This window comes from Labeo rohita, chromosome 9, assembly GCF_022985175.1.
Source record: "Labeo rohita strain BAU-BD-2019 chromosome 9, IGBB_LRoh.1.0, whole genome shotgun sequence".
NCBI classification, from domain to species: Eukaryota; Metazoa; Chordata; class Actinopteri; order Cypriniformes; family Cyprinidae; genus Labeo; species Labeo rohita.
This window is the reverse complement of record NC_066877.1, coordinates 15,176,592-15,191,480: the sequence shown is the minus strand read 5'-3', so window position 1 is coordinate 15,191,480 and position 14,889 is coordinate 15,176,592. Positions and strand designations below refer to the sequence as shown.

The 14,889-nt window shown below is 39.2% G+C and overlaps 1 protein-coding gene across 3 annotated transcripts; it reads right to left on the bottom strand.

Moving 5' to 3' along the window:
- Positions 1 to 415: 415 nt before the first annotated feature.
- etv5a (ETS variant transcription factor 5a) lies at positions 416 to 14,602 on the bottom strand. Of its 3 annotated transcripts, XM_051119218.1 has the most exons (13): positions 14,461 to 14,602; positions 12,214 to 12,349; positions 12,021 to 12,114; positions 11,811 to 11,858; positions 11,440 to 11,490; positions 8,596 to 8,719; positions 8,224 to 8,508; positions 6,325 to 6,611; positions 5,305 to 5,364; positions 5,119 to 5,187; positions 4,710 to 4,879; positions 2,739 to 2,846; positions 416 to 2,222 (listed from the first exon to the last, which is right to left on the bottom strand). In XM_051119218.1, the coding sequence occupies exons 2-13, from the start codon at positions 12,259 to 12,261 to the stop codon at positions 1,992 to 1,994; spliced, it is 1,575 nt and encodes a 524-aa protein (XP_050975175.1). In that variant the 5' UTR covers positions 12,262 to 12,349; positions 14,461 to 14,602; the 3' UTR covers positions 416 to 1,991. The 3 variants fall into 3 exon arrangements, with proteins under 3 accessions (XP_050975175.1, XP_050975173.1, XP_050975174.1); XM_051119216.1 differs by lacking the exon at positions 14,461 to 14,602 and having other exon boundaries at positions 12,214 to 12,534; XM_051119217.1 differs by lacking the exon at positions 14,461 to 14,602 and having other exon boundaries at positions 799 to 2,222; positions 2,745 to 2,846; positions 12,214 to 12,532.
- Positions 14,603 to 14,889: the final 287 nt, after the last annotated feature.

Below are 14,889 nucleotides of genomic sequence, written 5' to 3'. Positions count from 1 at the left end.
GGAGAGTGTCATCCCTTTGGCCTTCATCTGGACAACCTCCTGTCGCAGGGTTTCAGTCACCTCAGCGCAGCCCACCATCTTGCAAACGCAGTGAAAATTGAAGGAATGCTATCAGTTAAATAGGGTTTATCATATAATTAAGGAAATTAGCACCAGGGGCCAGATTAACACCAATAACTTGGAGGTATCTGTACACGCTTTAGAATTTAGTTATTTTTTAAATCTCATTTAAAAAAATTTATACTGTTTAGCATGCAATTAATTTATAAAATATACTTAAAAAGCTACGCTTCTACTCAGGACTAAGCAGTGACCTTGCAATTTAAGAAATTGTTCTCCAGTTTGGATCTCCACTTCATTCTAAACACTCTGTCACTGAAATAGATGTGGAAGAAGAAAAAGCAGAACACAAGAGTGCAAGTGAAGCAGAATGGACAGTTTATTGTACCCAGTACAGATTATAAACTCAGCAGTGTAAGGTACACATTGTGAGGGGACAAGGTTAAGCCTGTACAAGTGCAGACAACCCTTCTGTGGTGGATGTTGAGACAAGCCCCTCATTCCATGAGAAAACGGTTATTTTAAAAGCTGCACCTCTCATTTAAAAGGCACTGCTCTCGAACCCACCAGGAAAGGGCGTCCGGTAACCACTGGTGTGCAGTCACTGCAACACAGGGATCCATTTAAAACATACATAGAGTATCTGTTACAGGCAGAACTATACAGCTTATACAATAAAATCAAATAAATGCAGACTTTGCAAAAATATATAAGTTCATCTTTTCAAAAAAAAAAAAAAAAAAAAAAAAAAAAAGGGAAAAGAAAAAGAGAATACAAATGCAGAGAACTCCACAATTTCTTCTTTGTCCAGCATTAAGCGATATGTTAGTGGACAGCTGATCATTGAATACATCATGCAAAAGGAAGCAGTGGTCTTTCATCAACTTGAGATTGGCAATGAGTAGCTGACCAGGAAAATATTTTTCTTGTACCTTATTGCATGCAAGGCCCTGATGCTCCTGCTTTCCTGGTGCATTAAAATATAAAATGATGCCAAAAAAATGATGTAAGAGGCTAAATGTTGTTTGACCTTCACTTACACTAAAGCATGGAGAGAATCTGACTAGTGCATCCCTTTTGAATGTTGTCAAGTGAGAAAATTTTATGAACTGTAATTCAAAATTTGGCTTTTTGGGAAGTGAAAATGAAAATTAAATAGCGACAGGCATACAGAAATACATTTAAAATGGGTTAACAGTCCTGTGAAGTTGTCTAAATATACTAAGAGTGCCTCTGGTTTAACTTCACATCAACAACCCCTGGGTTAACCAGCATGGAAACAAAAAGTTAATATAAAACCAACACAGAACAAAACCAAATAATACAAAAAGAACATGTTCTGTATTCCTCAGCATAATTAAAGCTGTCCACATTTAGTTCAACAAAAAGTGTTGTATAAAAGCCAGCTTTCTAAAGAGTCTTAAGTCTGAAGAAACAAACGGGTCATTTTTTTCTCCTTGTAAAATAAAGCCCTTTTGACTTCTTGTCTACATGGTTTGGAGGTAAAACAAAATTAACTCGGATCAAAAAGGCAACTATTAAATAGTGCTGCATTTAAGGGTTCATTTTTCTGTGAGGATGTCTCTTAATAATTCATTACCAATTTTTCTTTTTTTAAAAAAGCAGATTGTCAAAAACAGAATTGCTACAATTCTCGCAGTGAGATCTGTCAGTCTTTCGGCACCGGTCGGTTCCAGCTCAACCTCGTCTTCTCTGTGGCAGTGACCGTTTGCCACGAGGAAGGTTTAAGCGTGGGAAACCAGCTTTCCTCACCTCCTTGACACCTTTCTCACGCCAGAGAAAAGGTGGCTCGCAGATTTCTCCTCATTCTTTTTTAATGATTGGGAGGGTTAATCTGGAAGTGGGCAACAGTTCAAAAGGAGTCGAGGCAATAGGGACAGATGTGTTTCAGTCAGATCAACAGTTCAGGCTCAGTACACGTAACCGTCGGGGAAAGGCATCCCAGCAACACATTGCTCGCCACCGTCTACCAAGTACGAAGCCGCCTCGTCGTAGTGCGCCAACGGAAGCGTGTCGTCATCCACTCCGGGCAGGCTGTCCGGGTCTGCTTTAAGGTTGGGCCTCTGGTTGTCTGGGAAGGCCATTGAGAAGAGGGCCTCGGGATCACAAACAAATTTGTACACGTACCTCTCGCCAGCAACCTGAAAAGAGAAAAGGGGCATTAGATTATCCAAAATAAATAAAGAAATAAATGGGTATGGACAAATTATAGCACATATGTGACCCTGGACCACAAAACCAGTCATAAGGGTCAATAAAATAATCTTTCCATTGATGTATGGTTTGTTAGGATAGGACAATATTTGGCCAAGATACAACTATTTTAAAATCTGGAATCTGAGGGTGCACAAAAAAAAAAACCTGAGAAAAATCACCTTTAAAGTTGTCCAAATGAAGTACCTAGCAATGCATATTTTTAATCAAAAATTTAGTTTTGATACATTTATGGTTGGAAATTTACAAAATATCTTCATGGAACATGATCTTTACTTAACATCCTAATGATTTTTGGCATAAAAGAAATATCACCAATTTTGACCCATACAATGTATTGTTGGCTATTGCTACAAACCTGTGCTACTTATGACTGGTTTTGTGGTCCAGGGTCACAAATGATTAGTAACAGAATAAAAAGAGTAAAAGAAACGTGAACCTGCCTTTACCTTCTGCATGATTCCCTTCTCATAATAGTAACGCAGTGAGCGACTGAGTTTGTCATAGTTCATGGCCGGTCTGTTCTTCTGGATGCCCCAGCGTCGGGCCACCTAAAAACACAAATGACAATTGTCAGTTAATTTGCTGTTTAAATTTAGTTGGCAGTATGGAACAAAATCAGTGCTACATGACAAGATAACAAAAAAGGTCTGTGGTGTTCCCTTTTTGCGAGAAAAATAGGGAAGTAAATAAGAAGTTCAAGCTGACTATCTGTGGGTGGGAATATAAAAACTTCCACCTCAATTGTTTTTTTTAAAGCAAAAGTTCACCAAAAATGAAAATTACCCAATGATTTACTCATCCTTAAGCAATTAAGCTGATTGTATATGACTTTCTTTCTTCAGATGAATACAATCAGAGTTATATTAAAAAAAAAAAATGTCCTGGCTCTTCCAAGCTTTATAATGGCAGTGAATGGGTGTTGAGATTTTGAAGTCTAATAAAGTGCGTCCATCCATCATAAAAAGTACTCCACATGGCTCTAAGTGGTTAATAAAGGCCTTTTGAAGTAAATCAATGTGTTTGAAGAAAAAAAAAAAAAAATCCATATCAATATCCAAAAACATCCATATTTAAAAACTTTATAAACCATAATCTATAGCTTCAGGTAACTGTCGTATGTGCGTTCACGAGAGATTGGCGTTCAAGTGGATGACGTAGGACGTAGTCATAGCGTAAGCTCCAAAAAAAAAAAAAAAAAAAAAAAAAAAATTCCATTTTGGGTGAAACATCCCTTTAATGTTCATTTTAGAAGTTTTATTTGTATTTTAGTTTTCATTAGCATTTTCCCAGAATTCACACAAAAATACTAGGGCTGCCCCCCTAATAGTCGACTAACCATTAGTTGACGAGAACAAACTTGGTCAACCAAAATTTTATTAGTCGCTTAGTCCCAGAAAAAAAAACAAAAAAAAAAAAAAATCCACAGGAACTGCCGAAGTCACGCTGTCGGTGACAGACAGATCATTAACGAATGATCTATATGGTCATATAGTACTTTGGGCAGGACATCCAAATGCTCATCTATCATTCATCAACCTCAAAACTTTTCACCTGAAAGATGCATGTAGTAGCAACTTTACAGTGTCACTCATTCTCAGTTATTCAAGTGTCTGTGCGGAGTGTGGAAGCTGAATAGCGGCGCAGATGGAGGCGGTGGTGTGCTCACATGCTCAAAATACTCTGTCATTTTTGGTCATACAGATAAAAGTAATACATCTTTTGAATCTGTAAAGACTCTACATTTATTTGTGTGCACTCACAATAACAACGAAACGTTGCGCTTTTGTAAAATAATTAAAGAAAACAGGATGTGCTTTCTGCCGCCTCGGTCTCTGTAAACTTGGGCGCGAAACTTCAAATCTCTGTGTATACTTGCCTTACAGACATGAAAAATATAGAGTGAAATGTCTACTTTTAAATGAACCAATTCAACTGGAAAATAAATATTTTCAGATTATGTAATCCGTATGAAACATGCATACAGGTGCATCACTACTGCGGAGATGACCAGTCAGTGACGCCAACTTAATCTCTTAAGCCGAAAACAAAGAAAGTGCTAGTTTATCAATAAACTATTAAAACGTTAATGCAATCTCCTTGCTGTTTGACACATTCATAATCATTATATCTGCTGGTGTGCTGTGACAAGCTTTTTTTGCATACGCTTGAGCGCTTATTATGCTATGTAAGCAATTAAAGGCTCATTATTATGATTTATATGGTTTATTAATAAACATGCGACTAATAGTCAACTAATGCTTAAAATGAACAACCAGAAAAATCTTTAGTCGAGGGCAGCCCTAAAAAAATACATGAATAGAACCCCAGATACTAAAAGCAAGAACATACAGGGCTACTGTAAATGTTGTGTGTGCCTGAAGAAAGTGAAAAAACTTAATGTTGGCGCTCACCTCTTCTGGCTCAATTAGTTTAAACTCCATTCCACGTCCTGTCCAGGCAATGAAATGACCATTGGCAGGATCATCCAGAAGCGTTACCAGGAACTGCCAAAGCTGGAGGGAGCCGCGACGTTGGTAAGGCGGCCCGTCACGATACACAGAGGGCTCTTGCTTTACCTTCCCTGTCAGGAACAAGAATTACGAGGATTAGAGTTTGCCCAGAGTGGCATGAACAAGCAGGCGAGAAATTCCAAGACAAATGTGGCTAATGTGGACACAGTCTTCATTTCGCACCACCATACTAGCTCTCTCTTCAAAGAAAGGGGTGCCCTGGTGAATCAGTGAATCGTTCCAGTGCAGATTAAGGACTTGACAACTACTGAGATGACCATTTGACCATTAACTTGTTGTGAAATCTTACCTTCAAGTCTCTCTGGAACCACACAGGTGTCATCGAAATACAACTGCTGATCTCTGTCGAATGAGAAGTCTACAGGCAAAGGGAAGAAACAAAGACACTGTATGTTAGATTAGGACGGGATACAATAGTTTTAGCATGCAAGAGCTGTAGTCAGGTAGTTTATGCTTCAATAGCGATGCCACTTACTCTCATGGTTTTGGTAGAAGCTTGCTGCTCTCCCAAATGAAGACTGACACTTAGGCACTTCTGCAAAACAACAATGATAAATGAGTCAAATTTATTTAAAATAAATACTTTAAAGATAAAATAAAATAAGCCTCTAGACATAGAGATTTGGCATATGGACAGGTTTTAAAGGAGCTCTAAAAAGCCAAGACGATGAACAACAATCATTCCGGTCCTTTTAAAACACTGATGGAACAGCTGGGCCGTGAATGTCAGGTCTCACACATCTGGTAGCGCTGGCTAAGCTCATATCAACACACCAAAGAAACATGCGGCATTAGCAGTGAGCACTGAGTCACCAAATAGGATTAGCCGCCGTGTCGAGATACCGGACCATGACAATCAAGTTTTATCTGTCCTTGTGTGTCCTGGTGATTCGGCAGGCCGCTCCACCTCTTTCCTGTCTTACTTTGAGTATGCGATCCTCATTGATTGCATCAGATGCATCATCTGTCAGGCTCTCGTACAGATGAAAGGACTCAGTTCAGCCACCCCCATGCAAATGCAATACGTGACGCACACATTTATAAGAAGGACAGTAAGAGGATTTGGAATTACATCACTAACCTGCAAACATAAACCTAGAGGGGTAGTATGACACTTGGAAAAGTGTGCAAGACTGAATGTATGGATCACTGTATTATACAGTATTGTTTTTTTAATTACATAACTTGCAAACTCTTCAGGGGCAAATTAGCATGGTAAATAGACAGCCCTGTTTATTAATAACGCTGCACTTAAGGAGTGTATAGGCACGAAGAGCTAAGCCTTCTCAGAACGTCTCTTCTATGCACGCAAAGGTTCAAGGTTTGCATGTGTGCATGCTTTTGTTCGTATACACCTCACTAAACAACGCTAAAAGTCACAGGCCCATGCAAGCACACAAAATACATTCCATGCCCTCACCCAGACAGCTCTCGTGAAGCCCAGGCAGATTGTGAACACTTCAATACCATTTCTAAGAAATGGGACAGTCCTCACCAGAGTCAAAGCAGAAGTCTCGTGGCTCTTGCTTGATGGCCATCGGGTGGAAGGCAGCCTGGGATGGGCCCATGTTGGGAACACCTTGCTCAGTGTAGCGAGGGTCTAGGAGCTCCTGTTTGAAGCCCTGAGGAGGCACAGGAACCAGGGGCTCGGACATTTGGCGATGGTATGGTGGCCTTCCATCTCTTGGTGAAGTGCTGGGGACCTGTGGCATGAAGTTGGGTCTTCCTTGGGTGTCAGAAGGTGGGAACGGAAGGCAAGGCTCTGAAAGTTGCCGCTGAAACCTGCAAGACAACAACATTTAAAAATCAGAAACAAATTTGGAGTAAATGAGTGCAATTTCAGTTAAAGGGATAGTTCACCCAAAAACGAAAATTCTGTCATTAATTACTTCCCTCATGTCATTTCAAACCTGTAACACAAATTAAGATATTTCTGATTAAATTTGAAAGCCTTCTGACCCTCCACAGACAGCAACGCAACTCACCTCACAAGTTCAAGGCAAAAAAAAAGGTAGCAAGGACAAAAAAATTTCCATTTGATATCAGTGGTTCAACTATTTTATCAATGTCCTTACAACCATTCTGGGCCTTGAATGTGTCAGTTGCATTGCGGTCTATGCAGGGTCAGAAAGCTCTCGGATTTCATAAATATCTTAACTTGTGTTCCAAAGACGAATGAAGGTCTTACAAGTTTGAAACGACATGAGAATGAGTAATTAATGACAGAACTGTAATTTTTGAATGAACTATCTCTTTAATTCCAAGCAGCTGCTTATGATTCATGGAAGTCATAAACAAACAGCATGTAAAACTATAGATGTTTTGGTCATGTGACACAGGATAAATAAAGGAGCAGCTTATCACTGGCACTTTAGAGTCTTATGCTACTGGCTGTAAATGATGTGCCACACATTCTCCAGCAAGCTCCCAGGAATTCAGCTCCAGGTGGCAGGGCAGGACGCCAGCCAATCTATTCCCACGAGGGTCATATTATTACAGCCCCCCAGCAGTGATGTACACCACATTTTTTTGACCTCATAAAATGAACACGGCTGAAGGGTCATCTGCCATATGATATATTATAATATAACTAACAAATGTTTGGGGTCAATAAGATTTTTTTTTTTTTTTTTTTTTTTAGAAATTAATATTCATTTATTCAGCAAAGAATACATTAAAATGATCAAAAATGACAGTTAAGACATTTATAATGTTACAAAAAATTTCTATATCAAATAAATACTGATTAATTAAAGAATACAGATGCATGAAAATGCATGAAAAAATAAGTGTTGATGATAATAAATGTTTCTTGAGCACCAAATCAGCATACAAGAATGATTTCTGAAGGACAATGAAGAATAATGACCGCTGAAAATTCAGCTTTTCCTTTACAATAACTGTGAAACTCTATACCCAAAATTCTTCATACAGTGGACTACAAGTAAAATTGATAAAAAATTTGGCAGCAAAAATTATTCAGACACTTTGACCTGACCATGTCTTGCTTTAGAGTTTTTTCTTTAATTGCTAATGCGGCCTTTTTAGACCACAGACTGAACAAAATTAAGAATTGCTTGGTAATTGGTTAGCAAAGTATTGATAGTTGTGTAAATATTGTCATATCAACAGTTGTCCGAATTTTTGGTTGATTGTAATCCATTACATACCTTTCTATCAAAGTTATCTGACATTATCAAGATGAATTTGTTCTGACACAGTTTAACTCAAAGTTCTTGTTATATTTTATTACCGTTTTACCAACTATAGCAAATAAACTGTGATAATGTGAGAAATGTTGAAGGTGTCTGAATAAATTTTGATTTAATCAAAATTTGATGTAAAAAAATATTCCACTGAAGTTCAAATTTCCTGAAATCATGCAGACACTGACCTAGGTTCATTATTAAAGTGAGCGTCACGGTTTAGGGGTGGACAGGGTACTGCGAAAGGTGGGCTCTGGCTGTGGTGAGGGAGAGCCTGCTGGCTGGGGGTGGTCTTAGTCATTGAAGGCTGCCCATGAAGGAGACGCTGCCCTAATGTCGTGTTGGAGACAGGAGGAGTCGTCTGTTCATGCAAGGGACGCGTCCCCAGAGTGTTGGTGGGGCCACATGGTGAGACGGGCGTTGAGGGAGGAGTCAATGGCTTGAACCCAGCTGTGGGCTTCCTTTCATAGGCACTGTTTAGAGGAAAATAAAAACAATTAGTAATCACCACACTGACAAGAAGATCTCAATGATGCTAAGATGGATAGATAAGAAAGTACCTGTAGCTGTAAAGGCACTTCTCTCCATACGGCATGGGACTTCTATCCTGGCTACAGGGGGAGAGCTCTTTGGAGGGACTCAGTTCGCGTTTGATCTTCGCCGGCGGTGGGCCATGAAACATCACTGCGAGAGAAAGAAGCAAAAGGAGATGTTTCTAACGAAGCAGAGCGTCCAATCGAACACATCAACAGAAAGTGCAGTGAAACGCTTTAGAAGGAGATTCTTCTCCACCATTAAACCGCCATATTTCACGGGTAATGACAATCGACTGCGAGGCATAAAAGCTCTTCGTTCTGCCCATCAGTATCATGGTGCAGAACAACACGTGCAATCAAAGCGCTCCCCTCAGATTTCCATCATAGCCGAGTCAATACTCATGAATCAGTGTGGTCGTAATTCAATGATTGTGAATGATTTTCCTCCCCGCACTGTAACCATTAGCCCCTGGATCTCTGCATCAAGCTCTCATATCCGGCGCCACATAATGGCCAACGCAACTGGATCCACACAAGTCGAGCCAGATGAATCACCCAGACCGTACTTAAAAGACAAAAGGTAGACACGTGAAAGCTAAACGCATGGTTAAAGTGTTAGTTCACCCAAAAAGATAAGCTCTATGTGTGCACTGATTAGTGTTTATATGCAAATAGAATCCTATTAAAAATAGGAAAAAATCCATCTCGATATTATCGTGGTCACATGATAATATGAAACGATAGGTTTTCCATGCAAAAGGTGTAGTTTTTAAAAATATTTTTCTTTAAAGTTGTGTTTTGGGCCATTATGCTTTGCCACAACTGTCAAACGAACTAAAATCAAAAGCACAATATTGCTTAATCCCTTCATCAATTCTGTTCGCCCTGCACGTTTCGTTCTGGCAATCAGCTTGTGATCCGGTGTTTCCCGCGCCTCAGAATGGCTCCGTTCACAGTAAATGAATGCAGTGAACTAATTTATTGCATGTGCTGTGAGTTTAGCATGCGTTTGGGAATGCAACGGTCACCAGATATGCTTTATTATCGCGGCAGATGATTACAGCATTTCACTACATTTGTAGTGAGACATTTTTTGTAAGCCTGTTTTCACTGAAGCTGGAGTTTTCCTTCAAAATAAAAGCTCTCCTGCAATTTCCGTCAAAATAAAAGCTTAAATAATAGCACAACTGTGCAACCCGAGTTCGAATCTCGAGGTCCTTTAACGATCCCGATCCCCCACTCTCCACCCAAAACTGTCCTGACAGCTCTCTACTGTCCTATCTAATAATAAAAATAAATAAATAAATAAATAAATAAATAAAAGTGCAGTATGAATTGCTGGCAGCTAGCAGTTCAAATGCAGTCCAAATTCAAAATGTCTCTTTCAGGTGTAGAAATTAGGCAAGTAGTATTGTAATTTCCCTACTGTAGTGTAAAGCAAAAATAATATATCTATGAAATATTTATTTTCATTTATTTTACAGTGTAACTGTTTTACAGTATATGGCTATTACTGTCATTGTTGTTATTATATTATTATATTCTTATTTGTTTGGCCAAAAACAACAGTGTGAATGTAATTTAGACAGTATATCACAAATAAAAAGGTTAAGTCACCTTTAAAGTTCAGGTACAAGCCAATTCACTGACTTTTTTTTAGTATCTCTTAACTAACTTTTTGGTGCATTACATTTTTTGTGGTGTAAACATTCAGTGGAAGGACAGAAATCTCTCAGTTTTCAGTTAAAATATTTAATCTCTGAGAAGTGAGATGATTTTCTGCTCTGTGGGCATTAGGGTTATTGCTAAAAAAAGGGCCACTCCCCACTGATACGGTACTGGGAAAGTGTAGGAGGGCATGTGACGTCCAGATGACCCTTTGACACTGAAAAGACTGTAAGAAAAGTTTATACTAGAATTCCACATGAAGAAACCTATGGCTTACATTCAAAGTGTCTCATTTTATAAACAGCACGTCACAAACTCTCATAACATTCTTACGCTTTTCAGTAACACCACACTGACATGTAAAACCGGACCAAAATGCATGCCCTTGTACACACCCAGTCTCCTAGCCTCAACATCAGACGAAAACAAAAACAAACTTCAGAGACAAAACGGGGGAAAAATAACAAAAAATGCTCCGCCGAGCGTTCCTCAAGTATTTCCTTTGGCTTTGATTCCTGTGGCCAGGCTCTAACAAATTGGGTACGTTTGGACTGAGAACCCTCAATGAAACGAGCCTCAGTAGCTGTGGATTTGGTGGGTTTAGGTAGGCCGGGAGGGGAAGCCTTTCCCTCTCACCCTTCCCGTCGGAATCCGGTCCATTCCAGAGGCTGAACGGAGTGCATGAAAGTGTGAAATCTGATTATGAGCTCGGATCATGTGATGCTGATACCAATCGGCTGATTTCACTAAAAAAAAATAGGTAGTTGTGGGGGTTCTCGCTGAGAGGATTCAAGCAAGAATGAAAAGCGGAAAGACCATTTAAGTCCTAATAAATCAAAGCGCCGTTGGGTTGAGTGTGTGGGGATCTTACACCACTGACCAAGTTAAAGAGCAAATCAATTACTTTAAAAGGTAAGGCATGCTAAAATATCTAACATGCACTATATTGTGAGCTCCATTTGCGAGTATGACTACTGGCATCTTCAACAACTTAAATCAACAAGATTGTCTGGCCACTCGACACCATCCTTAGTCCAAGATCTCCTTTGTTTCCCATGAAACTTTGGCTTTAAATTTGAGCAAGAGATGAATAATAAATAGCTCCAAGAGTTCAGCCTCTGCTGTTTTCCCTAGCCCTCTCTGGACTGCATCCAAAGTACACTGCCAAGGAGAATAAATAATACATCTCAAGGTACTCACAGCTCTCCGACTGGAAATCTGGGACAAACTGTTCATCATCGGGCACCTGAGCTGTGGAGAGAGATTGGAGAGCATGAAAGAGTTGCAAACAATGCTCCCTGCTGATAAACAATCTGCAGATCAATGTTAATTTGTCAGACAGCATTTATTTTTGTATTTTCCGTTCATCGAAAAATGAACAGCCATCTCGGCGCCAACTTTTTGGACACTGCCGCAAAGCCAGCGCAACGGACCAAATTAAAGGGCCAGAGCGTCATAAAAAATAAACAGCAGCTGAGACAAGTTATAAGAAATATTCATGAGTCTGAAATATAAACGTCAGCTGCATGACAAAGCAAAAATGACATGCATGAAAATAAAATGTTACAAACCTTCTGCGATCCAGATTTCTTGCAGCTGGCTGAGATCCTGGAAAAGTTCTGCGGGTGACATGCAAAGACAAAATCACTATATGATAAATGAAAGGCGGCCTTCAACAATCACAGCATCAATCAAACTACTTTGAGCGCAAGTTAATGCATCTCAATAATCAGATCCATCTGCTAAGCATGCATTAGTCATGTTCATTAGGTTGAAATTACCCTCTGTATCCTGAGCGAGTTCAGTCTCCACTAACTTTCTTTTTCTGTCATTAACTGCTCGGCTATACGGTTGCTCCACTTGTAATGACTTTTGCTGTGGAAAAACACTCATGGTCAGTATGGCCTAACTTAATGCTGAAACACAAAACACCATTAGCTTTATGCATCTACAGAAAAGCTAAAACGTACTTACATTAGGTGGGACCATAAATGGTACTTGCTGGTCATAAAATCCGTCCATGTCACCTGGGTCTTCAAGGAGGCTCCCAGAAAAGGGTCTTCGCTTAAAAGCGATTGTTATATTGACCTCTGCGGGTCGTCTGCTTTTTCTAAGGAAAACAAAAAAAGGATGAATCATGCAGTAGATCTACTGGACAATCAAGTGTGTCCCACATCAAAACACCAAGCCCTGCATACAGGCTGACAAAACCCTCAGATCCATCTGATCCTGTGTATTCATCCTCCCCCTTCTCTCTCTGTTACCCTCACAACAACCCTCCTGACAGAGCGTATGTGTAAAGACAGACAGGCGAGGAGAGTGAGCGAGAGAGAGAGAGAGAGAGAGAGAGAGAGAGAGAGAGAGGCATAATGCAATCCACAGTAGATGAATGCAAACCTTACATAAGCAAAGCCAACCATCTGTGCTGCTGATTAGACTATGAAAAGAATCATGAACATATGAAGATAAACTGTGGAAAATGGAAAGCATACATTTCATGTTACACTACACTGATATTCCACTTATATAACTAGTCCATGAATAAACAGTGAAAAAGTTGAATTGCTGGCCAAGCATCTATTCTGAGGAACACTGGATACTAACTTACTGGATCAACTGCACACTTGGAAGAGGCGACTGTGAAGACCAAGCCAACTTTTTTTGTGATGCTTCTCCGCAATATAACAATTCTTTACTTGATACTTTAAATGTTGTTTTTTTTTTAATGTTTCTAGTGTAATAATATATGATTTTATTGTTTATTGTTGTAGGTATTTTTATGCATTTTTAATATGCTGACCTTTCTTTTCATGCTGTTCTACCAAAACAACGATTCTTTACTTGACTGTTAATAATAAAAAAAATAATTGTAAAAATATTACTCTTTATAAGATGTGTGTGTATAGTTAGATTTACACACTCACCTTATAAAATATGTGACCCTGGACAACAAAACTAGTCTTAAGTAGCACGGGTATACTTGTAGCAAAAGCCAAAAATACATTGCATGGGTCAAAATGATCGACTTTTTCTTTTATGCCAAAAAACAACAGGATACTAAGTAAAGATCATGTTCCATGAAGATATTTTGTAAATTTCCCACCATAAATATCAAAACTTAATTTTTGATTAGTGATATGCATTACTAAAAACTTTATCTGGACAATTTTAAAGGCGATATTCTCGTTATTTTTATTTTTTTGCACCCTTAGATTCCAGATTTTCAAATAGTTATATCTCGGCCAAATATTGTCCTATTCTAACAAACCATACACCAATGGAAAGTAAGTTAAAATTGACCATTATGACTGGTTTTGTGGTCCATGGTCACATACTACAAGATTTATTTATTTTTACCATTTATTAATTTAATACCGACATGCACATCAACAACGAAATTACATCCTGACAGGTGACTTCTATAAAATATAAAATAAATACTGAATTAAAAAAAAGCTAACAATTATCTTCTAATACGTTACGGAAAACTTCAGCTGCTAAACTTCAGCGTTCAGTTTTAAGTGCAGTTTACGGGAACAAACTCGCACTTTTGTCGCTCGCCATACTTAAACCCACAGCTTTGTTATTTGTTACTCTAAAAACGCATGAAAAATAAGTAGGGATAAATAACTAAAAAAACACACAAAATAATATAACCAATAACGCAGTAAACAGTTCTTTTAAAACTTCATTACATTTTTTGGAATAAAGAGACAAAGAGACATCACACATCTTGCACATTATTATGGAGAAATACGCCCAATAAATCTACCTTTAAATTAAGTGCTTAAAGTAAATATAAGATTTAGCAGGGGTGAGGACCTCCTCCCACTCCGAGCCCCCTGACGGCCTCTTGTTTTTGTCAATGAAGTGAAACTCGATCCGTGAGGGGGGAAAAAAGAGAGACCTCCATTCACAAAACCATACACTGTTCAGGCTGCACCGACCTCACCTATAAATGTCACTAATGCTGAGCGCACAAGCTTCTGTAAAGGCTGCAACGACGCAAAATATGACAGGAAAAACTTCATGCATTAAAATGGTTGCCAAACAGTATAAGCCCTCTCTTGGAGAAAATGGCGTTCGCTTTCCCCTAAGGCGAGATAGCTGTATTTGCAGTTGCAAGCCCACGATAAACTTACGCGCTGCGCAGAAACAACCGCTTCCAAACATCATTTCAGTAAACGCCATGCAAATGTGAGGAATGAGGGCTAAACTCACCGTATAGAAGACGCGCCTCTCGCAGTGGACTGGAAAAAAAAAACACGCTTCAGATTTTAATCCCAAAAGGATGCAGTCCGCTCGTACTGATCGATAGATGCGCTCTCTCCGACACTCCAAATTTGAATGAGGTTTTGTAAATGGACTGCTCGGTTTTCCCTTGAGCTCGAGAGGCATTTGAATCTGGAAGTCTATTGGCTCCGAGCGCACGTCATTCACTTTTCTAAACCAATGATTTGCGAGCATGACTTGGAATATGTATTAAGCGCTTAACGACCAATCGAAGCCCTGTCTGTCCTATTTTTATGAATGGCTGAGTTTCATTCACTTTCAACATTTTTCCCCGCACGTTTCCAGAGGCTCTTAAAGGGCCAGAGAGCCAGAAGTAGAAGCGCCAGATGAACACATCAGAAGTTGGAGGACGATTCG